This window comes from Oryzias melastigma, linkage group LG3 (genome assembly GCF_002922805.2).
Source record: "Oryzias melastigma strain HK-1 linkage group LG3, ASM292280v2, whole genome shotgun sequence".
Classification (NCBI taxonomy): Eukaryota; Metazoa; Chordata; class Actinopteri; order Beloniformes; family Adrianichthyidae; genus Oryzias; species Oryzias melastigma.
In genome coordinates, this window is record NC_050514.1 from 107463 (window position 1) to 134474 (window position 27012).

Below are 27012 nucleotides of genomic sequence, written 5' to 3' on the forward strand. Positions count from 1 at the left end.
AAAAAAAAAAAAACACACACAAGAAAAAGCTCTGGAAGTGAACTATTTTCAATGGGTGACATCACATCAACTCTGTTCACTTCTCTTATACAGTCGATGTCTTTAACTTTGCAAAAGGTCAAATGGTGAGGACATCCTCAAGGGCAACGACTGCTCACAATTTAATGTTAATGTTTAACAGACTGTACTCCTGTAATAATACAGGGAGTCATGACAATGATAACCGGTGTTCTGCATAAAGTTGTGGCAAGATATTCTTGGAGATTGAGAAGGTAAATACATTACACAGAACAATACATCTTAAAATAATATAGATGGAAACCGAAATGCAGATTCCATCACTGATGATTATATCCGTTTTTGTGCAGTTTTCAAACCATTGGAAAAAAATAGGCTTAGGTACAAATAAACAAGGTAAATACATTATGTCTGATAAAAGATGGGAGTTTTATTTAGTTAAAGAATATGAGCTGGTGCTCAGCAGAAATGACATCAAAGACTCATTTGAAATAAAATGGTGGTTTTGATATTTTTAACATCTTCTTGTGGCATTTTTCTGATGACGGATGCCATATATTTCTTTATTGAAATGGTTATGAATCAGGAGCAGATGGAAAAATGCCATTGTAAAAAGATTGCATTTGTGATGTTGAAAATACAACAGGAAGACATAAAGCTCCCTGCTCCTCTCCAGTCTGTTGGATCCACTTGCAGACATATAAATCCATGTACATCTTTGTTTTCATCCTCTGAGCTGGAATCTGGCTCAAAAATGTACGACTGGGAAGTTTCAATATTTCTCACCATTTTTGTTGCACCAGTGATGTTAAGTTGAAGGTGTGAGGGGCTGTAAGCTAGCTTGAGATTGTGTAAACAGTTGGGTGAGGGGAAGTGGGGGTGGGCTAGTTTCTGATGAACTAGTGTCATTCTGCAGAAACCATGTACTAGAAACCTGCAATTTATTATTTTATTTTAGGCTAAAAATGGCATAATTGTAATTAAAAGACCACTGGGAATGCTTTTACAAAAAACAAAAGATGATCTGAGTCCAAACACGAAACATCTGCTCTAAATTTTCCACATCAAAATGCATCTGCAGGGCATAACTGGGAGATTTTATTTCATATGGAACGCTAAGTAGGATCCAGTTAGGGACGTATGCAGTACAGACAGCATCTACAGTGATGAGTATGTTTTTAACAAACCAAATGTCTATGAAGATAATTAAGACAGAATAGCTTTAACAAAATAAAAAAATACAGTACCAAGATAGATATGTAAAGAGCACCTGTCATGTTGTACCATCAGGTGGTCAAAGTGATTCAATCATTGAAAAATAATTTTAAATACATAAGACATAAGCTACAAGTAGTATATTTAAGTTTACTATAAGAATACTTGCTCTATACTTAAAGTGAGGAAGTATACCAGAAGTTCACTTTTTTATATAATCTATTTACTGTAAGAAGTATTCTAACACTACATGTACATAGTTTAAAATAGACTTGCTTACATTCAAGTATCCTTAATAAATTAAACTTCAAGTGTGCTAGTTTTTGCAAAGGGAATGGTGGTAAATATACTGACCAAAGCACCAAGCCAAAGAGGGTTTATACTTTTCTGTTAGAGAGTAAGATACAGTAATGGGATTGAAGGTGATGACACAGGTGTTTAATAAAATAAATAAATAAAGTCATCAAAATATCCCTGTGCGTAAACACTTGTACCCCCACGTGAAACAACCAGTTTAGCCAAAAGATTGTCAAAAATGTCAACCTAGCCATGTAGCTAAGATTGAACTAACATTAAGTGACATACTTCTGAGTGTTTTGCTCAAAGTTCATATAACTTTTAAAATATTTTTTTCTTTATGTAAACAGCGAACATTTCTAAAAAGGTGCATGTGTGGCTTTAGAAAATCTTATAAAACATGTGGCTTTAGAAAAGCTGTTAAAAACAAGGCTAGCTAGCTAGCAATGTTGTCACTTGACAGCACTGCCCCTAGATGCGGAACTGCAGTTTGAAACCTAACTGTCCTAGCAAAAAGCTACAAAATATACATACTGACCAGAACAGCAAACACCACGCGGGAATCTTCACGGGAAGTCAAAAGCAACGAACTAAAAGTGTATGCGGAACATTTTATATAGATTGGGTTAACCTACCTTTGGCTTAATATCGCTCAGAATTTTTCGCTTGAAGTTTCCTTTTCTTTTTCTCTTTTCTTTTCTTTTTTTCTTCTTTTACAAACGTCATCCAAAATGTCCGGTGGGGATTTTCACTCGTCAGGAACGCGAGCGCCTCCTGGTGGACGGAGACCAGTTTAACAACGGAGCAGCAAGCAAACGACAGGGGGAGAAAAATGGCGGACTTCAGGAAAAGCTGTCCTGTGTTTTTGCCCTGCCGTGTTAGCAACACACGTAAAGCGTCGCTTCAAGGGAAGCTTTTCCTCTTCTTTTGTATTCTTATAGTGGACTCCGGAGGAGCTACGACCCACTGGGTGGTCACGGAGGATGGGAAAATTCAACAGCAAGTATGACAGCTCATCGACATGCTAACGCTTACCTCAGGCGGCTAGCGCAGGGAGCTAACAGTGAACGTTTGCTTTAAAGATCACTGTTTATTTTGTGTAGTTTTTAGTAAGCTAGTTTATAAGCAGCTACGCTAACCGGCTAAATACGAGGGGGTAGAGCTTTAGCATAAATTAAAAAAATGCGTATGTTTGTAGCCTAGCTTACTTAATTCTTTAAAAAGAAAATAATACGTAAAAAAATTGGAAGTTTATTGCAACAAAATGAAACCTGCCCTATGAGTCACCCCTTCCTAACCTCCCAGTGTGTGACTTGTGCTAATTATTAACAACACTTGAGTTAGCTTCCTGTGCTTTGCCAACACTAGGAGTCTGGGGTTTGACAGATAAGAGTTGGCGCACCTGACATGACCCTGGTGGTGTGAGACTCTCCAGTTGCATTCATCTGGTTTTTGTTTTTAGGTGGACTCTCCTCTGAATCTTAAGCATCCTCATGATGTTGTCATCTTCATGAGGCAAGAAACTCGTGTGAACTACCTCAAGAAACTGGAGGTGTGTTGATTTCTTCCATTTATAGTTTAAGCCAGTGTTTTTTAACGTTATTTTGAGCTAAGGTACATGTTTTTCTTAACAAAAATCTATGGCTGTGACAACAATTCGATTCATAGCATAAGTTGTGGTTCAACGATCCAATTCACTGACCTAAAATAAAGATATTTTTAAACTTCAACCAGTGTGACTCAGAAATAAATACCTGGTACTGAACACTGAAGTTTTTCAGATTCCTTGTATTTCTTGCAAGATAAATAAGTGTCAATTAAATATGTGTACAAACAAACAAGAAATGACTAATCCAATAACATTTTAATTTCATAAAGTGGTCCACAAATGGTCACGTCTTTGCAGAATTCAGTGTGTGCACACATTGGAATATAATAATGGTTGATCATTTTTTGGTGTCATCATGTGTGTGTTGTTTACTTTACATTATAGTGAAATAAACCTACTGTACCTCAATCCCAAGGTATTTTCCAACATCAATGTATTTTTTGAAACAATTTTATTGTTAGATTTAATTAACACATTAACTCAGAATGATGAATCTGGTTGGATTAATCATTACTCCCCTACAAAAGTCACTAGGAGCACCAGCAACTGAAAATAAAAAAGGGGAAACTGTACTAAAATGATGTTCCAGTCCCTCAATGATCTAGCTTGAATTTTTTGTGATTAGGGCTGGGAATCACTGGGTACCTCACAATACAACACTTAGACAAAAAACTTAAATCTCTGGCCATTAAGAGTTCCTTAGTGCTCCAACACCTGAAATCTTAAAGGAGAACTCTACCTCTGATTTTAATAAGAAAGTTTTCAAACTGTTCGAACCATCTGTTCCAGTATTGCGTTTGCTGGGCCCCATGACAGTTAACAGTAGTGTGGTAGGACATGATGTCTTGTTAATCCATTGAACTATGGGAGATGTAGTCCAAAAGCAGTGGCACCGACGCCGGACACCCTCACGTCTTTAAGCTTCATTATTTAAAACACTTTTTGCACAATCGGACACCAGATCTCACGGGACGGTACGCCGCTAAACCCCATCTTTACTTCCAGAACCATGTTGGCCCAAGGAAGTGAGAACATTAACCTCGTCTGATTGGTCACATTGATGACTTGAATGATGAGGCCTCCAAGAAGGGTTGGCAGAGATAGTTTAAGGCATCAAACTTACTTTCCAAAATGAGAGTGACGGGCCAAAGTTGTGGCAAAATTGTGGTATCAAAGTGTCTTGGATAGGAATCAATTAAATAAAGTATTTCAGGATCTTTTTTATTCCTAACAACTGCGTGGAACCTGGTCCTGTTTGGATGAACAGAGTTGACATTCTGGTAATGCTGAAGGTTTTTAGACCACTGAGGTGAAATTGAGTCATTTTCTGTGTCACACTGGTTGGAAAAAAAACTGGTATTAGTTCTCTGTACAGCTCTTTTTAAGAGTATTATTACCCACACAAATTCATTCATAGTACAGTGTTATTTAATAACTGCATCCTGTAATTGCACTACTCACTGTTCTTCATTCCAACCAGTGATCTTCATCATTTTCTTGCTCTTGCATCTTTACATTGATGCTTTTATTTTGGAATGGTTGAGCAGAAGCAGCTGGTAGCGCAGAAGATTCACATTGAGGAGAATGAGGACAGAGACATGGGTCTGGAGCAGCGGCACTATAAAGAAGATCCAGACTGTGTCATGGCTAAGGTGCCCCTGGGTGACCTGGATCTGTACGATGGCACGTTTATTCCCCTGGAAAGCAAAGACATCAAGTAAGGAAGCTTTGTTGCTTTAGAACTGCAGACGCATAGAACCTGAGAGTGTGAATATCTGGGTAATGACTTCACTGATGTTCTGCTTTTCCCCTCAAAGCCCAGAGGATTATCTGGATCCTCACTCGGCGCTGCCTCCGGATCTAGAAAAGCCAGACTGTGCAAAACTGTTTGAACTACCTTATAGTATCCATGCCTTCCAGCATCTCAGGGTGAGTTTCACTGATGCAACTTTCTTTGCATACTTATTATTTATTTTCACTGTGTTCTGCGTCCTGATTGGCTGTTGATCTTGTCAGTCAAACTCTTCTGTTCCATGTGTCTCCTGTCAAAGATGCTGCATAATTCTTTGATCACAATCAGATTGTAGTTTTTTTTCTATAGTACTGGATTTAAGTGTCTATGAAGATTGCAACTTTGAGAGTTTAAACAAGAGAGAAAAGTGTGAAAATGTTCACGTCTGTTTGAGAAAAGTGTACAAAGTTTGTAATGAGGGTTTTTACAGCCTTAAAACATCTTCCACTTTATGGATTTCACCTATGGTGGGGTGTTTGTGGAATGCATCCCCCACTATTAATTATTAATATACTACATATTAATATTTGGCTGAATATTGCAGAAAATATAAGTCACATCCAGCCTTTAGTGGGAGTGAGTTAAAAGAAGACCATATAGTGGCGTGTGATGCAATGATACAATTTAAGTTTGGCTCATCAACGTGTATTGATGATCTTTAAAATGTCTGCATTTATCTGAGCTGTCAGATCTTAAAGCCCCCGATGACAATATTTATTTTTTTTTTATTTAAAAAATATTTTTAACCAAAATTCCACAACCTAAATGTCTTAAAAAATATATTTTTCATGCTGTTCTGAAGCCTTTGTTTCCAAAATCTCCTCTGAGGGGGCGTGGCTTTTGGAGTTGAGCTGAGCAGCCCCGCCCCTGATCCCCCAGTCTAATTATGAGAGCTCTGTGTCTCACTACTGTAAATCTTCACCGCTGCTACATAAAAATGTCAAGCAATAAATATTTATTTTAAGAACTTTATTATAAATAAAGTATTTATTTAATCAGTTTTTGTGAAATCCTGATTTTTTTCCTCTCTTTTCTGTTTAGTATCACCATATGAGTGTATGCGAGGGTCATTTACATGTTACTAATTTGCCCTAATATAGAATTCAGAGTTCATTTACAATCTCTTCATATGACTGTAATATTGTTTCCCTAAACATTAGTTCTGTCTCTTCTAGGGGGTCCAGGAGAGGTCAAACCTGACATCTCCCATTCTCTCTAAAGAAGATCCCATTTTTAGTTCGTTGCCTCCAAATCTGGGTCGAAGTGTTGATGAGGTGGCCCATCGCATCCATCAAGGTCTACTTATGGTAATGCTTTTCCCCGCAGCTTTGCTTCCTCTAGCTGTACAAATCCACAGGGGGTTTATTGCCCCTTCATCAAGGTACTTGAGAGGATTATGAAGGTAAAATCCGATGGGGTACTATTTTAAGAATTTGGCAAAGTTTTAATAAATGTACAGCAAATTCAAATCTAACGTCTAAAGCCAAATGGAAATATAATGAAAGTCAGAAATGTTGTCTACAAATTTTAATGTTTGTTTTTCTGTCGCCTATGAAGAATGTTCGTATGTTCTGTCACAGGTTTGTGAACTGGCTGGGAATTATTTCTCATCTGTTGTCTTAATAATCAACATGAGTTCATTGAAATGTAAAAATCCAGATTGGATGAAAAATGGCTTAAAAACAGCAAATATGGTTTAATTCAAGCAAAGAAAAAATTCAGAATGTTTGTTTTTTTATTTTTTAAATGTGGCAGTTGTTGTTATTATTGTTTTCTTAATGCACTTTTAGAACAACAATGGCCTGGAAACCTTTCCTCCGAATGCTTTAATGACATTATAGTTTGTGGTCTAGCATTTAACCATTTTAGGCTTTTATATTTCAATGCATGAATGCATTCTAAACTAAACACTCGCCTGTGGATCGTTACTCATGTGGCAATCTGATTCACGAATGAAGATCAGCGAGTCACAGATCAAACCTCGATCCTTTCTGTTTAATACGTTTGAATGGTTTCCATGTGTGTCTTTTTACTGGATATATAGAAAATTAAATAATATGAATTTAATCACTATCATTTATACCTTTTATTCAGAACAGCGGATCAGAATCAACTAAACACTACACATAAAAACACAAAGATTTTGAAAGAAATAGTTTTTATCACTAGCTGCGTTTCCATGACACACTTGTGCAAAACTATCGTAATTCTAAGAATTTCGAAAAAACACAGTTTCCAAATGACACTGTTTCCATTAAATCATCATTTTGCGATAAAGCACAAACCAACTCACGCAATAAGTCATTAAAACATGGCGATGAATGAGAACAAGTATTTTTTTCATTTGATTCACTAATAAAGGAGCATTGCGGTGACGTCACAGCTCTGTCTGGAGAGCGTGTGCCGCGCAGTCTATTGACAGTCTCAGGTGCACGTGAGAAACCTGTTCAGTGGTTTTTGAAAAAAATAATCATGCTAGCAAATAAGCTGCTGGACCTTTTTCTGTTTAAAAACACGACGAGATCCAATTAAGTTTCTGTACCTGCACTCGCGCTTTTCCTCAAGCGAGACTATAGCATCTTTAGGCTCCAAGCTGCAGAAGTGCAGCTGCAGATGAAGCGATGAGGAAATCTTGGTGATTTTATTATGGAGGAGCTGCACGATTCCGTATGACACTTAACTTATAAAGAGCTGTGAAGCTGTTGGATCTCTCCTGCCGCCCGCTGTGCTGCGCTCAGGACAGACACTTCATACAAAGAGGTGCATCTATTTCGAAAAGTGTTTCTATTACAGTTTTTGCGAAAAATGTCTGTTTCGAAACTCCCCAAAAACCACCTCTTCTAAGAGCAAAAACTTTTTTTCGAAAAATGCCAGTTTTTTCGAAATTGTTGTGTTTCTATTAGGAGGATATATTATCGAAATTCTAATTTGCGAAATTTCAAAGTTAATGGAAGCACAACTACTTTAGACAATCTCAGCTTCTCTGTCAACTTCCTTGTTGACTTCAGCAGTAAAGAAATTATAAAAAAAAATAACGTACTAAAATGTCCGTAATTAATTAATCGCGATTAACACGATAATTTGATAGCCTTACTTATTTCAGTAATCTAAAGTTCAGTCCCTGTTTTCTTTATCTAAAAAACACTTAATAGCTTTACTTTGAAGTGTGTTTACTTCCAGTGACGGGTAGTTTAGTTTATACGTAAAGTCCAACATTACTCTGCATTTTAGAGACATAATTACATTTCCTGAAATGTACAATTAAATATCTAAGTATTTGGATTCTCCCTATCGGACGTGCATTTATTTTATTACACAATTAGTTTTAGTGATTTTTAGATAGAATTTCGTCTCTTAAATAGTCTTAAACTGAACCTACTTAGTTATCGTCTTTACAAAGTGTAGCCCATTTTCACTCACGAACCCTAACTGAATTACATCATCCAATGCAGTGTCACTCTTTAAAAAGTAAAAGTTTTCGTCGAGCTTGCATTTCTCTGAGGTCGTGTTCCAAATATACTTCTAGAAAAGGTGCCTGACTCCTTGTTTTTTTTTTTTTTCCTCAGAATTCATCATCCTGGGTGCTGTACAACATGGCATCATTTTACTGGCGTATGAAGAACGAGCCTCAGCGGGCAGTGGACTGTGTAGTCCGTGCTCTGCATTTCTCCCCAAGGTACTGTCAGAGTAACAGGGAAGCTTCTGCTCCCATGCACAAAATACTGAAAGGGTCGCCTCACAGGGTCTGTGTTTTTATGTCTTTTATTTAAAATCTTCACAGGCAGCATAAGGATGTAGCACTGATCAACATGGCCAACATCCTGCACCGTGCCCATTTCTCAGCAGATGCTGCTATTCTCGCCCACGCCGCCCTTGACCTCACCTCAGATCTCTTCACCAGCCACTACACCTTGGGCAACATTTATGCTGTGAGTATAAGTCAGCCAACCGCTGCAGCAGCAAAGACCGGACGCTTTTAAACCACAGAATCAGCTGTAGAAAAACAGGAACTGTTTCAAACTCTCCTCTGCTTTAAAACTCTTAACACTATCCTTCTGAGCAAGAGAACAGTCTTAACTCCTCCCCCTTTTTTGATTGTTTTAACCACCAGATGCTCGGGGAATACAACCACTCAGTTTTGTGTTACGAGCAGGCTCTGCAGGCCCAGCCGGGCTTTGAGCAGGCCTTGAGGAGGAAGCACGCCGTGCTGTGTCAGCAAAAACTGGAGCAACGCCTGGAGGCCCAGCATAGGTATGTGTAGGTGATGTGCACGTTTTGGGTCATTTCTGGTTTCATCCAAGAAGGTAAAACTATGAAGATCAATTAGTAACAAAGTCAAGATCAGAAAACTGAGAAATGAAACAACAAAACAGTTTTAACACTAAAAAGGACTTTAGTTGGTTAGATAATGAAACACACAAGCTTTTTAGCACAGTCTTGTAGCATTTTACATTCGAGTATTTCTTTATTCAAATCGTGTTGAATCAGAAGAACATGTTTGAAAAAGCTCGGGTTTTTGACACGGCAATGGGGTAAAGTCTCCTTTCTCTGCTACACTTCTGAAACATCCACCTGTAGACAAATAGATCCTCAAACGTCTGAGCTGACATCTGGATCAGAACTGTACGTCTGAATAGCTCAATTATCACTCGCTTTTTTTTTTTGCTACACTAATGTTAGCTTGGGTTTGTGAGATGCTGTTAGCTAACGGGAGAGAATGTAAACAACAGAATCTAATTTCCTGTTGTGCTGCAGAAAATATGTCCTAGAAAACAACACAGTTTTTTTTTATTTTGTCTAAAAACAGTATCATCATAATTATAACCCCACTGGGAACTCTTTAACAGTAGATCAGAAGATGATCAGAGTGGGAGTCATTGCTCTTAACGTTGGAGGTGTTGAGAATCATTCCACAGTGTGACCTCTGGTCTACCTCTGATACAACTTACAAAGACAGAGGCATTGAAAGCATTTCTGATGTGACTTTGAGTTGTTTGAAAAGTCTGAGGTTTGAAGCAAAACAGAGACAGCGCCATCTCTCTACGGTCCACCTGTCATGCTAACAACCTTCCCAGTCAATCAGTCTTTCAGTCTCACTGTGTGTTTGTCCATCAGGGAGTCTGAAATCAAGGAAGGGATCGTCCACTCATACTTCGTTGTAGAGGCTCACTCATAGGGCTGCTACAAACCATTATTTTAATAGTCGACCAATCAAAGATTATTTTTCCAATTAGTCGACTAATGTGTAAACTGGAGGTAAAACACTCATCTTAACCATAATTAGCTTTAAACTAACTGAAGAAAACTTTAATTAATTATGCAGCCACTTTCCTTTATTTTTTTCTGGCACTAGAACAAGACTTAAATCAAAGATAGCAGTAGCACCATTAGAAAGTGCGTACTGTACTCTTGAGATAAAATAATAAAAAAAAAAAATCAACTAACTAACGTCGACTAATCGTGGCAGCCCTGCTCACTCCGGTGGTGCCGGGAATCTTGATTTAAAGGCCTAAAGGGGACGTCGTGGAATGTGATCAAACACTAATGCAGCAAGGCTGAATCCAAGTGACTGCGCAGTCCGCAACATATTGGAAAAACATGTGTGATGTTTGGCTGGATATCTGCGCTTTGTGCGGCATGCAGCAATGCATCTTGGGAGCGTGGACTTTCCTAAACGCTCAAAATGAGACACGCGTTGTAGTTTCACCCTTATGGGAGAAAACTGTCCATTTCAGCACAAGATTAGTGACAAGATGACGCCGTTGTGTTTGTAAAGTCACCTGGTGCTGTAGTGTGATGTGTAAATATTTTTGATCACTTGAGCCCGCTCAGAATAATAACACCTGTCGTTTACAGAAACCCCAGTCCTTTCTCGCATCCTTTTGCCCTCGTCCTCCTCATTATGGTCTGTTCAGCCAGTCCTAGAGTATGGTTGAGAGGTGCTCGACATGGGTGCTTGTCCCGGGAGGTTCATCTCTGTGAAGCACACGTTACTGCACTCTTATCATCAGAACTCCAACCTCATCCTTTCTGTGAGATAGAAATCTAAAATTGCTGTTCCAAGATTATAAAAACACAAAATAAAAAATCATTTATATCTTTTTTCTGGATTCTTTAACCTCTTTTGTTTAATAAAACTACAAACTTTTCATAGTTTCAAATCACTTGTTTCCACATACTTGATCCGTCTTGATTTTCCTCCTCAGTACAAAACAGAAAAACGTATATTGTAGGAGTTCTATTTAAAGCAGTCTTGACTTTTCTTTGTTCATCTTGGGTGTTCTGCTGTCGCAGATCCCTGCAGCGGACTCTGAACGAACTGAAGGAGTACCAAAAGCAACACGACCACTACCTCCGCCAGCAGGAGTCACTGGACAAGCATAAGCTGCTGCAGGAGGAGCAGATCTTACGGAACATCATCCACGAGACCCAAATGGCCAAAGAAGCCCAACTTGGTGAGATTCTGTACACGGTAGATCGACCAGAGCCTAATCAAACTGAAGTCATTTACATATTATTGCACGTTTCAACCTCTGGTTTTGTTAACATTTTAACACCGGATCTCCAGTGTTTTTATGTTCTTTGATTTACTGTAACTTTTAACGCGATCAATGTAATTCCAGCAGATTCTAAAGATGAAAATTTGGATGACTTTTTAAATGAAAAATCCTTCAAACACAAAGCATTTTATTCAGCATCAATGCACACAGTTTTTTTGCAAAGGCTTCTTGGAAATTTCCAGAGCTCTGGATTTTGGAATTGATTTGGAAACAATGAAAAAATGTAGTGACACAATCTTTCCTTGCCAGCAAGAGATAGACAAGAAGTGTGTCGCAGCACCTGACAGTGTGTGTTGTTTTCATAAAGGAAACCACCAGATGTGTGAAATGGGTCAGCAGCAGCGCGGCCTGTTCTGCCCCCACGACCTGCCTGTGCGCTATCATCGAGGTGACCGCTTCGAACACGTCCACTATGTTCAGGTGAGTTTTTGACGAGGAGAAATGAAGTGATCCGTCTGTTGTTGGAACCAAACGTCTGTGCTGAAAAAAAACTAAATCTATCAAACAAATAGAACCAGAGTTTTTGATCTTTGCAACTTTTTCTAGATTTTTTTTTCAAGGTTATCACTATTTGACTTGGCAACAAATTCAAAATATTTCAGCATCATTTTACAATCATGCAGGAGGAAATAATTTACATTTCTTTGAATCGTCTGCTATTATTTGCTGAACTTCGTGTATCTTGTGGTAATTGTTACCATTGTGATTTTAGCTCAAAAAACAAGATTCTACTTTGGAAGAAATTTGAACCAAATCTCTTTAAAGAGATAAAACTCATTTCCTTTTTTTGTTTCAACAAGTGGTAGAAGTGCTGCATCAAAGAACTCCAATCTGGCAAAGATTGTGATAATCTGGAACAAAGAATAAACAAAAATCAAACAATGTGTCAGCTGCTGTTTCACCGTTCTTCTCTATTGTTTTTGTTTCTATTCTCAGTTTGGAGAAGAAGTGTCTGTGGCGTCGAGTGTGGCGCTCGTGTCAGAGCGCACTTCAAACCAGTCGGCAAACAGCCCCCCACTCCATCCCTCTGTGTCGGGGAACCAGGACCCCGCTGCTGTGCTGTGGGGCAACAATCGGGGTTACACGCAGGCAAGATTAAGAAGAAAAGAGCACACATTTCTTATTTTAAACAAAAAAAGGGCTTATTATTGAGTTAATTCTTATCACAAAATAGAAAGTTCTTTAATAGGATAACATTCTATCCAATTTAGAGGCTTAAACTTACAAAGTGAAAACTCATTTAAATTCTAAAATAATTTTTTTTTTTTATTTGATTTTTGTTGGAAAACAGTCCCTGATATGACTTTTATGCAAACCAGAACTTTTATTTTGATTTTTCTCATATTTTTTCATATACTTTTTGTTGTATAGGCATCTTCATTGTCCATTTAAAAAAATCTTAAAACCCATTTTTATATGCAGGTTTTTGACAGCATGAGACTCTGCTCTGCTGGTGTTTATTTGGATCTTTTAATGTACAGCGTTTGACCTGCATAAGGCACCATGTAAATAGACATAATTTGGAATAGAAAATTATAACACTGAATATTGATTTTTTTTTAAAACTTACCAATAGTAGTACATTTTTCTGAATTCTTTATAAGATTCTTTTTTTGTTGTTTTTGGCAAACTTGAATGAATCCTTGATTGTGTTTTTTTCCCTTTAGGACATTCAGAGGATCTTGTGGCCTCAGAGGGCTCACTGTTTCCACGAGTACCCACACCTGCCCCCCGCTCACCTGCTGCCGACCTTTTACCTTCCTCCTGAAACGCAAGGCCTCAGGTCTGTAACCCCACACTGTCAGAGCAGACTTCCTGTCTGTTCCAGTGTCAGATCATTTATTGTACAGTTTCAATTAATACTGTAAAGCCTCAAACACTGCAGTGTTCATACAAGAACAGGCCTTTGAACCTAAAGCTTAGTTTGATCTCCTCTTTGGTTTCAGACAGTTATTCAGAAACAATGAAGTGATTTTGTTTTGCTGTATTTTATCAAAGAAAGGCCATGGCAGTCATTTTGAGTGCCAGACACTTTGTGTACGTAATTTGGATTATTTTAGTAAGATCTTAAGCCTCGTTTCCACTGAGCAGTCCGGTACTGTGAGGAGTAGTACGGGACAGTCCAATTCATTCTGGAGAGCATTTCCACTCAGTTAATCCTCGCTTCCACTGAGCGGTTTGTTATCACGGCACATGCATGGTGTAGACCGCTAGCGTGTCATTGCGACAAAGCAGCAACGTGGTCATCCAGCAGCTTGTCTTTTTCTTGTTTTACTTTTTGTACATTGTGTAAAACAGGAATTTAGGGATTATTTTTAAAGGAGATTGCAGACAACTAAGAAGAATACCACCATAAAAACGAAATCGTTAGCTTAGCGCTAAATTGGTGCTTTCTAATGTCGTCATTACTTTCTGCCAATCAACGGGTGGCTGCAGTGACTCTGCCCCAGCCATCCTGGTCTATTTTTCTACAAAGGATGGACTATCCTAAAAAGGATTGCAAAGCGTAGGACTTCCATTATTCTTTCCCTCGTTGCTTTGTTCCGCCCTCATAATTCCTGGCCTATGACTGAAGAGATCTTTAGTCACATGGTTTTGTTTACAAGTTTTGGTTCAAAACAGGAATTTCCAGTAGACAGCAGTCTGAAAACAGACCAGACGCAGGTTCAGGACTCCATCCAGACCAAACTGAGCGGACCAACAGACTTTTCCAGTCTGAATACACCCTTAATGTCTTGTAAATAACGTTAACTTTTAGTACAATGTTCCGTACATTCAGACAGTCTCATAGGTCTAACACTAAAATATTGAAGTATTTACGTTGAGATATTTTTGTATTGAAAATGGGCATGTCTCCACTAACTTCTCAGCTCGCTGGAAACTCTCCTTCATGGGAGCAGCAATCCACCAGAGACTGTGGCTCTGCCAGATTGTAACCCGTTCCCTCAACCGTATCCAGCCCTGCTGCCCGCATCCTTAGACTGGTCCTTGGAGGAGAAGGAGCTGCCAGATCCCTTCGCCGCTGAGGTAGACGTCTCTTCATCACGTGGGAGAAAAGTGTCTAGAATTGTATTTGTTCCATCTGTTTGTTTTCTTTCTGAAACATTTCTGATTGTGTTTGAAGATACTGCGGTCACGGCGCAGCGGGCAGACTCTGGAGCAGATTGGTACCACCATAGCAGAAGCAATGAAACAAGTAAATAGTTTTCTAATTCATCTCCTCTTACAGGTTGCAGCTGTTTTATATGTGGCACAGTTTTGTTTGTTCAGTAGCTAGTTTTCGATTTAAAGACCCACTCCAATCGTCTTTTGTTCCCAGTGATCTTTTGATTTTAATCATGCCGTTTTTAGACAAAATTTGAAAACCTGCCATTTTCTAGGATCTGCAGATTGACAGTAATTTTAGTTCAGACGTCTGCAAGTGGAAGCATGAAGTTTATGGCATATTCTCTACCTTACATGTCGGCTCACTTTGAAACTGTTTTTTCATCTGCATCAGCGATTTGAATAAAGAAAAACTCAGAAATGTAATGCAGAGCTTAATTTTCCAAAGAAATGTCTAAATCTCTCATCAGAAAAATGCCACAAGAAGACTTTCAAAACACTAAAAGAACTATTTTCCTCAGAGTGGGTCTCTCAGTCCAAAATCTGCCGCTTGTTTAGTTGTTCAGGAGAGCGTCTCAAACATGATTCTGAATCACCGAGCTGCTCTAACAAGCTAACGGAAGTTTGTTTGGATTTAGGCCACGACTCCCCGCTGGCAGATCCACAACGAGGCAGCTTTATTTTGGCGGGCCAAAGGCAACGGCAGCCGCGCGCTGCAGTGTCTCCGCCAAGTCTTGAGCTCCGCTCCGCCTTCACATCACCACTTGCCCCTCGCCAACGCCGCTAACCTGCTACTGCACTACGGCCTGAGCAGCCATGCGCAAACACTCCTGGAGCGCGCTCTGGCACTCAATGCCTCTGAGGTAAAGGCACCTGAAGAAGCAGAACAGAAAGGTTCTGCCACACACTTAATTCAGCTACAAGTCGTACAAGATCAGTGAGGAAGGCGGGATTAACTTGAAATCGTAGCACCACAGCTAGAGATGTCCCGATCGGGTTTCTGAAGTCCTGATCTGGATCAAGGTCCTTTGATTTTGAGTATCTACTGAAGCTGAATCCCGAACTGATACTTTTATCCAAAAAAAAAGAACACATTTAATTAACACATCCAGGTTGTCCCCAAAATTTATTGTATTAGCCTTTTTTTAATTGAACACTTCAATCAGGTAAAATTATTAACTAGAAAAAATAGTTAACTATGAACTAGTAAAAGTGGAGGATAAATAAGTAGTGGGGTAACGGATGACAAAACTCACAGTTCGGATTGTGTCATGGTTTTAGGGTCACGGTTCAGATCATTTTTCAAATCAGTAAAAAGTAAAAACTGACTATAACTTATTTGAAAAGCTTTAAAAAATATATTTAAGAAAACATATATAAAGTACTTCAAAACGTAAACATTCGCTCACACATGTTTGAACATTGAACATAAACAAAAATGTGAAAACATGTCATTTCTGGTTACATTTACATGTCTGGAGACCAAATCTAAAACTGTGAAAAGAATGCTGAATATGTTATCCCTCCCCCACCCCCAATGACAAAATAGAATCTTACATGATAATGTTCAATTTCAACTTTCATTATTTTTTTGGTATTAATTGTAGTTTTGGAATTTTTCAAATAATTATTCAACAATAATAATTATTTGACAAAAATGTAATTACTTACTTTTCTCTGACTTGATTTATTTCAAGTCACAAATTAAAAACACTTTTTCAGAGTCCACAATAGTTTCAGGTTTCTTACTAAGAAAAGTTTTTACAGAAAAGTTCAGCAATAAAAATAAAGAAATAAAAATAATATAAACAATACATGAGAATTACCACAATATACACTTTATCACCCACAAGATATATTTCGTCATATCGCCCAGCACTAGGTCCGCCCATTCCTGGAACATGAGATTTTACCCACAGACACAGAAAAATGCAACATATTGGAAATCATCTAAATAATTTTGTTTAGGTGAAAATCCCCCAGAGATGCTCTAGGGTTAAAAAGAACAAAAACCTGATCTGTTTTCTGTTGAGATGCCTTTGTAGGTCCTTGTTTGCATTAAGATCAACCATAGGAGACACTTGCTGTCAGTTTTAGACATTTATTTAAAGGAATGATTGAGACCAAAAAAATCAGAATCTGTGAATATCTTGTTAACATTTGCTTCCATCAAATTAGGGCTGTAATTTTGCTGTGTTTTACAGCAGAATCTGTTCATGATATCGAGACTTTTAAAATAATTTAAAACGCTTGTGATAAACACAATCTCTCTATTATGTTATTTATTTATCACAGATAAACTTTTGGCTGCAGCACTAAAATAGTTTTTCCAAAGGTGAATTTGATGGGTATTAAACCGTCACATTAAAACTTGTTTGCAAACACAAAGGTAAGTACAGACTTAAAACCTGCTAAAACTCAATGTCAGTGCTCTCAGACTGCTCTTGTCTCCCCCATCAGCCCCACACCCTGCTGGGCCTGGTGAGCGTGCATTTGGCTCAGAGCAACGTGACAGGTGCTCTGGCTCTGTTCCGACACGTCCTGGAGACGACCCTCACCTCCTCCTCGGCCTTCTCCTCCTTCGCCGGCTGTGAGCAGTGTCGCTCCGCCTTACCTTTGCTGCGCTGTCTGCAGTTCTACCCTTCCCTTTACAATCTTTCACACAGAGAGCCCTGTTCACGTGAGTCACTCCAACACACTCAGACTTGTTAGTGGAAACCTTCACATTCATGTGGGGATTTTGCGTCCTCTGTCCCTGTTGCTTTTGGACGCTTGTCCAAAAATGTGTTCATAATGTAGATGTTCCTGCCGCTTGTGGGAGAAGCTACTGTCAGTTTCATCGCTACGAGGAAGCATAGACTGTATATCTCATTTACGATGCATGGAAGACACGGATGATGTTGAGAGATCAGGTTTATTTATTTTAAAGAGCTCTACAAAAGTGTCAATAGTCACGTCTCCATGTCCGGGTTTATGAGATCATTCAGACTCTCAGTACGGTGAGGTTCATCATCTACTGCAGGAGCTGCGACTGAATGACGGATGCTTTCAGCGGTACTTCTGTCTCTCTGTGACCCAGTTTGATGACTTGCTGTCAAGTCCAAGAAAAAAAAAGAAGAAGAATAGAGAACTTTTTTTATTATTTTCTCATTACAAATGAGAACAATAACATAAAGTTCAGGAGGAGAACGATCAGATTGTCCTCCATGTTGGTTTTGACTCCACCCACTGATTCATCCTCAACATGTCGCAGGCCAAAGCTAACTCTCTGATCTGTAGATTCGATGCAACTTCTCTGCCACCTCAGATACTGAACTCTGAAAACATGAAAGAACGCTCAAAACCCGCTGCAGGACCTCTGATCGCATCTGTACATTGAAACAAGATACTCCTGATGCGCTAATGCAGCTTAAGAAAAAAGATGACAGCGTACTGCTACTTATATAATAAGGAATTAATCAGGATTGATCAAAATCACTGATTTCAAACAGGCCAAATTACTTTTTTATTCTTGCTGTCAACGTTATTGTATGCTATTAATCAAAAAGAATCAACGCTTTAATATTTATTAACACAAATGAATTGCACTTCGCTTTGCCTCAGCAGTTCAGTCATCCACAGCATTAAACACTCCGTCAGTATTATCCCACTGACACCACGGTCACTTACAAAAGAAATAAATATTCAATCAGTTTTTAGTACTTTATTCTTGTTATTTTTATTGGTTTAGATCACTTTTTCCACATAAAGTGGTCTATTTGATCAGTGATCCGGTGTGTTGTCACGGTAACACAACAAGCATCACCAACGCTCGACTGCAGCGGCAGAAGAAAGCGATATAGATGCTGATCATCACGATAGATTAAAAAAAGCATCAGTTCAGAGAGAAAGATCAGCTCTTACCCATTATCTTAGTCCAAAAGATGAAAGAAAAGGTTGTTTTAAAGCGCCGTGTGCAGTGATATGAATGTAGAGAAACGACCGGAACTTTTTTTTTAGGTTTGCAGGTTCTCTTCTTATAACTGTATGTCAACATCTTTGTTTAACGCTGCAGACTTAAGTGTTTAGAGTTCTACTTATCTTTCTGTTGATGTGTTTTGGGCTCACAAATTACACTTCTGGGTTTTCACTTGATAACATTTAAGAAAATAACAATGAAGGAAAATTTCTCTCTGGCCTGTTTTTGTTCAGAATCTGCATATGGTCATCGAATTTACCTAGTAAAACGTGATTAATTGTGTTTAATCACAACCCAAAAGTGTGATTAATCTGATTTTTTTTTTTCCCAATTGACATCCTTAATCAAAAATAAATGTAAATGTAGTTTTGTGTGTGATTTCATTTTGTGATTCTTGGTCAGATAAGTGTTCAGTAAATACTAAAATGAATTAATTTATTTCAGTTTGCGATAAATTTGTTACATTTTTTCAATCGATTCCCACCGATACTTTTTTATAGAAATTTCAGACAAATATCAAACTCAAGATCATCTGATCCACATTAATTAACAATGTGTGGATATATTTCCCACAGAGCTCACCTTTACCCTAAATGTAACACCTTGTGTTATTAAATTAATACATTATTTTGTGCTTATGCAACTTTGCTACTTCAATCTATGAATATTTTAACTTCATTGAAAGCTAGATTTATTTTCTTAAGTGCCTTCCTTACAGAACCACTTAAAATTACTCAAAGAAACATAAAATTGTATCCAAAAACACCTCTTATTAGTCACTTATTTAAGAGCAAACCCCTTAAGTGTTGTTGTAATGAGCGTCTTTATTGTTACTCTATGTCAGACTGACCTGTTGTTGGACAAACATTGTGAGTTTATCATCGTTTCACCGGATGTCTACAGAGAATCCAGCGGCGCCCACAGCGTGAGTGGGAGTGACGAACACAGTTCTTTGAAGTGCAGCATTTTTCCTTTCAATAATTTAAGCTGCAGAAAAAAAAGATCACGCTAAATTTAGACAGAGCTCTCCTCCACTGGCTGAAACTAAAGGTTGCATTAATAAACACTGGAGTTAAGGTCAGGCTGGAGAAAGAGGAAAATCTGCCTCCATTTGGGTTTAGCTTTTTGATGGTAAAAAAATGATGCTGGAGCTAAAATCGTTGTCTTTATTCGAACGAATCAAAGTTCACTTGTATTTTTGTGGGGTTTTGAATGTAAATGTCTCTTTGGTTCAGAGGACGGGGGCTGCCTGGCTCAGGAGGACCTGGGCATTCAGCTGGAGGAGTGGGAGAGCAGTGAGGAGAAGCAGGAGGCTCCCGCCATCGAGGACACGCTGCTCTTTGAGAGTGAGAAAAGGATTTCATATTTCTCAGTGTCTGTGCATGGAGTCTATCCTCTGACACGTTTAAGGTGACGTCCTCTCTCCAGAGGTCATCGTGGACAGCAACGGCTCAGGCGAAGCAGCCGGGCAGCGCCAGCAGCAGGTGTCTCCTTCTACGTCAGGAGCCGCTTCCTCCTTTGGAGACGAAGGAGGGCCGAAAGAGGAGGAGTGGCAGCTGAACGAAGACCTGATGGGGGCGTTTGAGGGAGCACTGGATGTCGGGGGAAAGCGAGGGGACCTGCGAGGGATCCGGGTCCTGAAGAATGACCGCGTGATGGGGGCCCGCGTGGGAAGTGGGCCCTGCTTTGGAAACTGTGAGGACGATGACGGAGCGGAATGGGTAAATGTTCCACTTCCCTTTGAGATGGGATTAAAACGTGAGTACAGCTGAACTGCATGTTTTTATTGTTTTCAGATCACCTTCCAGGTAAAACGGGTTAAAAAGGCGAAGATGGAGGAGTCGGAAAGTGCTGCAATGTCTGATGAAATCTCCATCAGGGATTCGGTACCAGGAGGGCATTCTGTTTTGGAAATCAGCGGTCCAACTATCCCATCACCTGGTCCTTCTGGTAAATGGATTTCCTCTTTATCGTATTTACTGCACTACAGTGTGGCAAAAAAGTATCTAGTTATCCACCAATTGTGCAAGTTCTCCCACTTAAAAAGATGAGAGAATTAAAAAGATTTAACTTTCATCATACCTCAATTATGAGAGACAAAACGAGAAACAAAAATCACATTGTCTGATTTTTAAAGAATGTATTTATAAATTTTGTTGGAAATAAGTATTTGGTGAATAACAAAAGTTCATCTCAATACATTGTTATCTACCCATTGTTGGCAATGACAGCAATCAAACATTTTCTGTAAATCTTCACAAGGTTTTCACAAACTGGTGGTGGTATTTTGGCCCATTCCTCCATGCAGATCTCCTCTAGAGATCTGTTGCTGGGCAACACAGACTTCCCACTCCCTCCAGAGATTTTCTATTGGGCTGAGATCTGGAGACTGGACCTTGAAATTCTTCTTACAAACCCACTCCTTTGTTACCCGGGCAGTGTGTTTTGGATCGTTGTCATGCTGAAAGACCCAGCTTCACATTGCAGATTCAGTCTTCCTGGTGCAGGTCAATAATTTAGTTTCTGGTGTCCTTAGACAGCTCTTTGGTCTTGGCCAGGGTTCTGCAACCTGCAGCTCCGGAGCCCCATGTGGCTCTTTTATTAAATAAAAATAAAAAATAAAAAAATCTAAATTTTGAAAAGTAACCAAGTGAGAAAGTAGTAAAGGGGGGAAAAAGTGAACTAACTCAAACTTTAGCTCATTTACAAACAGTTGAAGGACGGTGTTTGTTCACAAGTTGAACTACAACATTATGACACATTTGTGAGTCTTGTCCTATAAAAAAAAAAAAAAAATCAAAGGAAGTCAAAAAGCACAACCAGCATTGAGATGCACTGGATTATTAAGCACAGTTTCTATTGTTTAAAGTGTATTCAAAAAATATGGCCAAGGTCGCTTAATTTGCTCGGATTTCATTTTGATTTGTTAGATTTGCATTTGTGGCAGAGATGCACCAACAACAGTGAAATTCACTTTTTTATTCAATCACTGCTGATGTTACACTTACTACTACTACTTTTGCTGCACTGAGATAATCATTAGTGACAGGATGTCTTTAATTTTGAAAGAAACTTCTGTCAAAAGTAAAAAAAAAAGGCTATTTTCTTTTTATGTTTGTGTTTTATTCGTCCATTAATATTTATCTAATAGTAATAACAAAAGCATAAATACAAATCCATGTCTAATTTTTTTTAGCATGAAGGAAGACTTTGTGGCTCCTACTGGGTTGTAGTCAAAGAGAAATCCCCCCGAATGGCTCTCTCAGAGCTGAAGGTTGCAGATTCCTGGTCTTGGTCATAGTGAGACTCAGGGGTGTGACTGTTTGAGCTTTAATATAGATAATGAGTTCAAACAGGTGCTATTAATACAGATAACGAGTGGAGGACAGAAGCAGTAACAGCTCTGTGAGAAACAGAAATCTCGTTGGTTTGTAGGTGACCAAATACTGATTTTGCACCATATTTTATAAATAAATACTTTAAAAGTCAGACAATGTGATTTTCTGGATTTTTTTTTTCATTTTGTCTCATAATTGAGGCATACCTATGATGAAAATTACAGACCTCGCTCTTTTTTTAAGTTGGAGATTTTAAATGATTGGTGGCTGACCGCGGCTGGACGATTTGGAAATTTTTATACCTTTTTTTTTTTTTCCGTCATATCAGGCGATAACGATATATAAAAAAACAAAGAACTATATTTGTCAAATTTGAATGCTCTGGCTCAAAAAAAGAAATGTGTAATCATCAGCAGGTTGTTTAGATTTAAATATTTATTTCCTATCAAACTTTCAACATAACAGATGCACTGAAAATCATGCAACTAGTTTTTTAAATACCTAAGAAAATGTGTATTCATATATGGAGAGGTGGAGAGTTAAAAAAATGTACCAAAACATAAATAATTAGATGTAAACATTTGTGTGGTAACTGACTTCAACTTTTACTCGCCAAAGAGGAGAAAACGCTCGCAAGTGTCAATTTTGGACCCTTCATAATAAAAGTCTATCCTAATAGACTCATTCTTCTGTAGCGAAAAAGTTCCCTCGCGATAAATATCATTATTGTTTAATCGCCAAAAAAAGAAAAAAATTAAACATTAAAAGTTGAAATAAAAAATGTGTAATAAAAAAAGAAAAAATTTTGATCAAAAGAAAAGTGCAGCACTTCTGAACAAATCTGCCAAACATGATTCACACGACCAATTCACTTATTGACACTTGTCAAAAGATTTGTACATAAATTTGATACTTCAGATGTTTGTGGGAGGAGCTACTGTCAAACATTTTTAGCTGCATATCCAATTTTTAATGCATGACAGACATGGATGATGTTGAGGGATCGGGTTTATTTATTTTAAAAAGAGTTCTACTAAAGCATCAATAAACTCGTCTCCATGTCTGAGTTCATGAGATCATCCAGAGACTCTTCCAGAACGGAACAGTGGGAAAAAATGAACATATGAGCTTATTTAATTTATAAAAATCACATATAAGTCACACCTGAGTTTAAGCCGCAACCCCAGCCAAACTATGCAGAAAGAAAAAACAAAAAAAGATAAACTTGTACTCTGAAAAATCTGATGATAAACCTCCCTCTTGAAGAAGAAATATGTCAGGTTGGTGTTCTTTTTGTCTTCTGCAGGTCGCTGGAAGGACTACACTAGCCTGGGGTGGCCAGGACCAGAGGAGTGTCAGCGGACGAGGAGGGTCGACCTCACCACTGTAGCCAGCACTTGGCTGGCTGTTTCTGCTAAGAATATTGAGTAAGGCAAAAATGTAGGCAAAAAAATAGAGACCTAGCATACCGACAATCTGCCCTTTTTCTGTTCTGATACCTTCCACTTTTCCTGCTCTCCAGCATCACAGAGCACATAGACTTTGGCACACCACTCCAGGAGCCAGCAGTGGAACCTTTATGCAATGCCAACCTAGCAGCCAGCATGCACACCCTCGACCACCTGGCCGGGGTCGCCAACCGCGCCGCCATCCACTACACCGGGGAGAGCCAGCTGCGCGAGGTATAGAGGATGGAGCCAAATCAACATCCAGAAAGACTGATTTAATCAGCTGCACGCCTTAAACACAATTTTAGAAACAAACGTTTAAAAAAAAGGAAACGGAATAAGATCAAGGCTAAAATACCCCAGAAAATGTATAATTCAAATCCCTTCCAATGCTTTCATTGACAGTATCAGTCTGTTTTTGAAGAACTAGTGACATCTAGTGGCTTCATTTATGAACATCTTCAAGAGAAGACATTTCTTTCTTTAAACTCCTGACAGTCTGACTTTTCTCATATTCACTTGAAGGTGCTGCAGAATCTCGGCAAAGATAAATTCTCCCCTCAGTCCTTTGAGCAAGTGGGAACTCGCATCGCCAAAGTGCTGGAGAAGGTGAGAACATGGAGTCAAATCAGGATCAAGTCAATGCAAATAGTGTCAATCTGAAAAATAAACTTGAAGGAAATACTGAAAATGTGATCAATTCAATTGTAATTTAAAAAGTTATAGTTATATATTTATAGCTGGAAACAAATGTTCAAACTTTTTAAGTTAATTTTTTTGTCCTTATGGCTTCAATATTTTTTAAATTGTAAATAACATTTTTAGATTAATATTTTTCGAATACAGTTTTATTACCAAAATGTTCAGTTTTCTTTCGTGTTTTTTTTTTTTTAAGTTTACAAAAGTACGCTTTATTTCTTTTGCACCGTTCTCAGACAGACGTTACAAAGTGCTTCACAAGTTATGAGGCCTATAAGTTTCTTTAAATTTACATTTCCTATTTTACAAATTTGCAATCTGTTTTGTTATAATTACTTTCCGCTGATCCTGATCTGACCATAGAACCTCCTAGCCTTTCAACAACTATTTTTTTCTAACATATTTTTAGCTGATATTTTTTCAGTCTCACTTAACAACAACCTAAAGCTCAGTTTTACAGCCGTTGTTGTTCTTTTTTTTCTTTAACTTTTGCAAATACAATTGTTTTACTTTTTTTGCATTTTGTTTCTTTCCATAATGTAAATAGCAGAATTTTTGCTAACATTTTTAAAAACATGTTTTCACATTTTGGTAACATTAAAGTGTTTAACATAAAGGAAGCTGCTCCTTAAAGACGGGTTCTCCTCGTTCTCCTCGCTGCAGAACCAGACGTCTTGGGTTCTATCCAGCATGGCTGCACTGTACTGGAGGGTGAAAGGTCAAGGCAAGAAAGCCATCGACTGTCTGCGCCAGGCCCTTAACTACGCCCCCCATCACATGAAGGCAAGTTTGAAATCTTTTATACTTGTTTTTTTTATTCAAAAATGATCTCTGTATAGTAAAAGAGAACCTTTTTGTATTTCAGGATGTTCCACTGATCAGTCTGGCCAACATCTTTCAGAACGCTCGCTTATGGGAGGACGCGCTAACCGTGGCCCGCATGGCCGTGGAGATCGCCCCGCATTTTGTAGTGAACCACTTCACTCTTGCTAATGTTTATATCGCAATGGTAAAGGAAACGTCACAATTTCTGCTTTTTTGTTTCAGTTTGAAGTATAATCATCCTTTGATCTACCGTTTCATCGTTCAGTTATGCCGTTTTTTTAGCCAGAATCAGAAAAATCTGTGTTGTTTTTTAGGACATAGTTTCTTCAGAGCGGCAGGAGTTCATCAGAAATTTGCAGCTGTTGATGCAGATTAAGCCCGCCCCCTTTTCCTATCTCTACGGTGGCCCTGAAGTCCAAATTACAACTACTCAAAACAAAAATATATTTGAAGAAAATCAAAACAAGTAATAAAAAAACATTACATGTTAGAAATTAGACAAAATTCTTCAAACCAAAACAATAACAAAAAATGAAATATTTTGAAAAACAAAAGTAATTTCTAGAAATCAAAATGAAACAAAAGTAACTGGAAAAGGGAGGCATTATTTATTAATTTATTGTTCATCATTTTAACTGAGGTATTTAGCATAATAATCATTTTTTTATTTGTATGCTGATATTGAAGAAGTATCTGAAAAAAATGAAATGTCTAAACTTAATCATTCAATCAGTGACGTACTCTTTTCTGTTTTTTACTGTGTTTCAACTTTTAATGTTTCATATTCATTTCTAGAAATTTATTTTGTTTTCCAAAACATTTTATTTTGTTTTATTTTTTCTGGAATTTTATTTAGGTTTTTCAGGTGTAATCTTGTCTCTTTTTTTAGTATTTGTTTTATTTTGTTAATCATTGTGTTGATCTATAATAGGTTTTTGTTTGAGTGATTTGTTGACATGATTTGAACTTCAGGGACACCGTAGAATAGCAAACTTGTGGCCCGCTACATAAAAATGTACTATCGTTTTCAAACTGCATTTTCTGATTCACAACCATTTACATAAATTCTCTGAAAGTGTTCTTAATAAATGTCAGAAAAATGCTACAAGAACGTGTTAAAACACCATTCTCGTTGGAGTGGGTCTTTAAGGCTTTTTACAAAAAGTTTAACCTTCGACCGTCAGTGACGCTAAGCATCTTCTGTCATTTTTTTCAGGAGGAGTTTGAGAAAGCCATGCACTGGTACGAGTCGACTCTGAAGCTGCAGCCAGAGTTTGCTCCTGCCAAAGATCGCCTGAGAACCATTCAGTGCTACCTGCTCACCAAGCGAGAGCGGCGTCAGCCCTGAGGCCCCCGGAGCATCACCGACTCGCTCGGAGCCGCCACATTCTCGGATACACTGCTGCAAAAATACATATGAATGCAAAAAACATTTCAGCTTCCTAAATTGGCTAATTTAAACCAAAACGTCAATTTTTTTCTTTCTTTCTATGTTGAGAACCGTCCCCAAAAATGAGGTTTTAAGTTTCCTGAAGTAGATAATGTTTCCCCACAAATGCAAGAGCTGCTTTTGCCATCCATCAAATCAAAGAATAATTTATTTTTGCTAGGATTTCTTGAATTGACGATGATTCAAAGTGGGAAAAAAAGTGAAGGTTCAGCTAATGAATAATGATTGAATTGGAATTAATGGTTCAGGTTTAATTCTGAAATAAGCTTAAGGATAAAAGGTGGCATGAACATAAAATAAAAACGTGGCCATTATTGAAAAAACATTTTAAGTTAACACGGTAAATAATTTATTTTAATTTTTGAAAGACGATTGAAAGTGTTTGAGTTTTTTTCTGAACTCGTAAGGTTCAGTTTGAAATGAACAAAGTCTGCCCTCGCTGTTTGTGCTTCCAAAAGTGGATGGAAATCCTCAGTTTTTGCACTTTTATTTTTACTATCATTCCTATTTATATCAGACCTAACATCTGATCTTTGCTAAAAAAAAATCTAATTTAAAAACAGAAGTGGTTAAAAATAATGAAAAAAACTATGCTATTGCATTTGCTTCTTGGTTGATGAAAATCATCGGGCAGAAAAGGGATCATAAATCTTGACTTATAACAAAAGAACAATCTGTAATAAATGTGCAGTATTAAG

General features: G+C 38.1%; 2 protein-coding genes and 1 long non-coding RNA gene across 5 annotated transcripts in view; 1 reads left to right on the forward strand and 2 right to left on the reverse strand.

Moving 5' to 3' along the window:
- Positions 1 to 2290, reverse strand: part of traf6 (TNF receptor-associated factor 6) — an 11659-nt gene extending 9369 nt beyond the window's left edge. The window contains exon 1 of one of the 3 annotated variants that reach the window (XM_024296211.2): positions 2166 to 2290. The gene's annotated coding sequence lies outside the window, so the exon portion shown is untranslated. Of the gene's footprint in view, positions 1 to 2068 lie in introns of all 3 variants that reach the window. The other 2 variants (XM_024296213.2, XM_024296212.1) reach the window with 2 other exon arrangements.
- ttc17 (tetratricopeptide repeat domain 17) lies at positions 2291 to 27012 on the forward strand. Its single transcript, XM_024296209.2, has 25 exons — positions 2291 to 2533; positions 2993 to 3082; positions 4687 to 4856; positions 4957 to 5068; positions 6107 to 6238; positions 8498 to 8607; positions 8713 to 8860; positions 9043 to 9182; positions 11226 to 11386; positions 11799 to 11911; positions 12428 to 12580; positions 13159 to 13274; positions 14362 to 14518; positions 14616 to 14687; positions 15235 to 15459; positions 17057 to 17276; positions 19790 to 19900; positions 19983 to 20275; positions 20351 to 20504; positions 23199 to 23319; positions 23415 to 23574; positions 23866 to 23949; positions 24703 to 24822; positions 24905 to 25048; positions 26081 to 27012. The coding sequence occupies exons 1-25, from the start codon at positions 2363 to 2365 to the stop codon at positions 26210 to 26212; spliced, it is 3609 nt and encodes a 1202-aa protein (XP_024151977.1). The 5' UTR covers positions 2291 to 2362; the 3' UTR covers positions 26213 to 27012.
- Positions 17264 to 27012, reverse strand: part of LOC112161175 — a 31047-nt gene continuing 21298 nt past the window's right edge. Inside the window, exons 3-4 of the long non-coding RNA XR_002921801.2 lie at positions 19405 to 19541; positions 17264 to 17687 (exon numbers count right to left, since the gene is read on the reverse strand). This is a non-coding gene — a long non-coding RNA (uncharacterized LOC112161175). The remainder of the gene's footprint in view (positions 17688 to 19404; positions 19542 to 27012) is intronic.

Bases quoted from the DNA above. Each gene is read 5' to 3' on its own strand.
- ttc17 (XM_024296209.2), top strand. From the start codon at position 2,363: ATGGCGGACTTCAGGAAAAGCTGTCCTGTGTTTTTGCCCTGCCGTGTT. The intron at 3,083-4,686 runs GTGTGTTGATTT...ATGGTTGAGCAG, and splicing joins ACTACCTCAAGAAACTGGAG to AAGCAGCTGGTAGCGCAGAA. The intron at 23,575-23,865 runs GTATAGAGGATG...ATTCACTTGAAG, and splicing joins GGGAGAGCCAGCTGCGCGAG to GTGCTGCAGAATCTCGGCAA.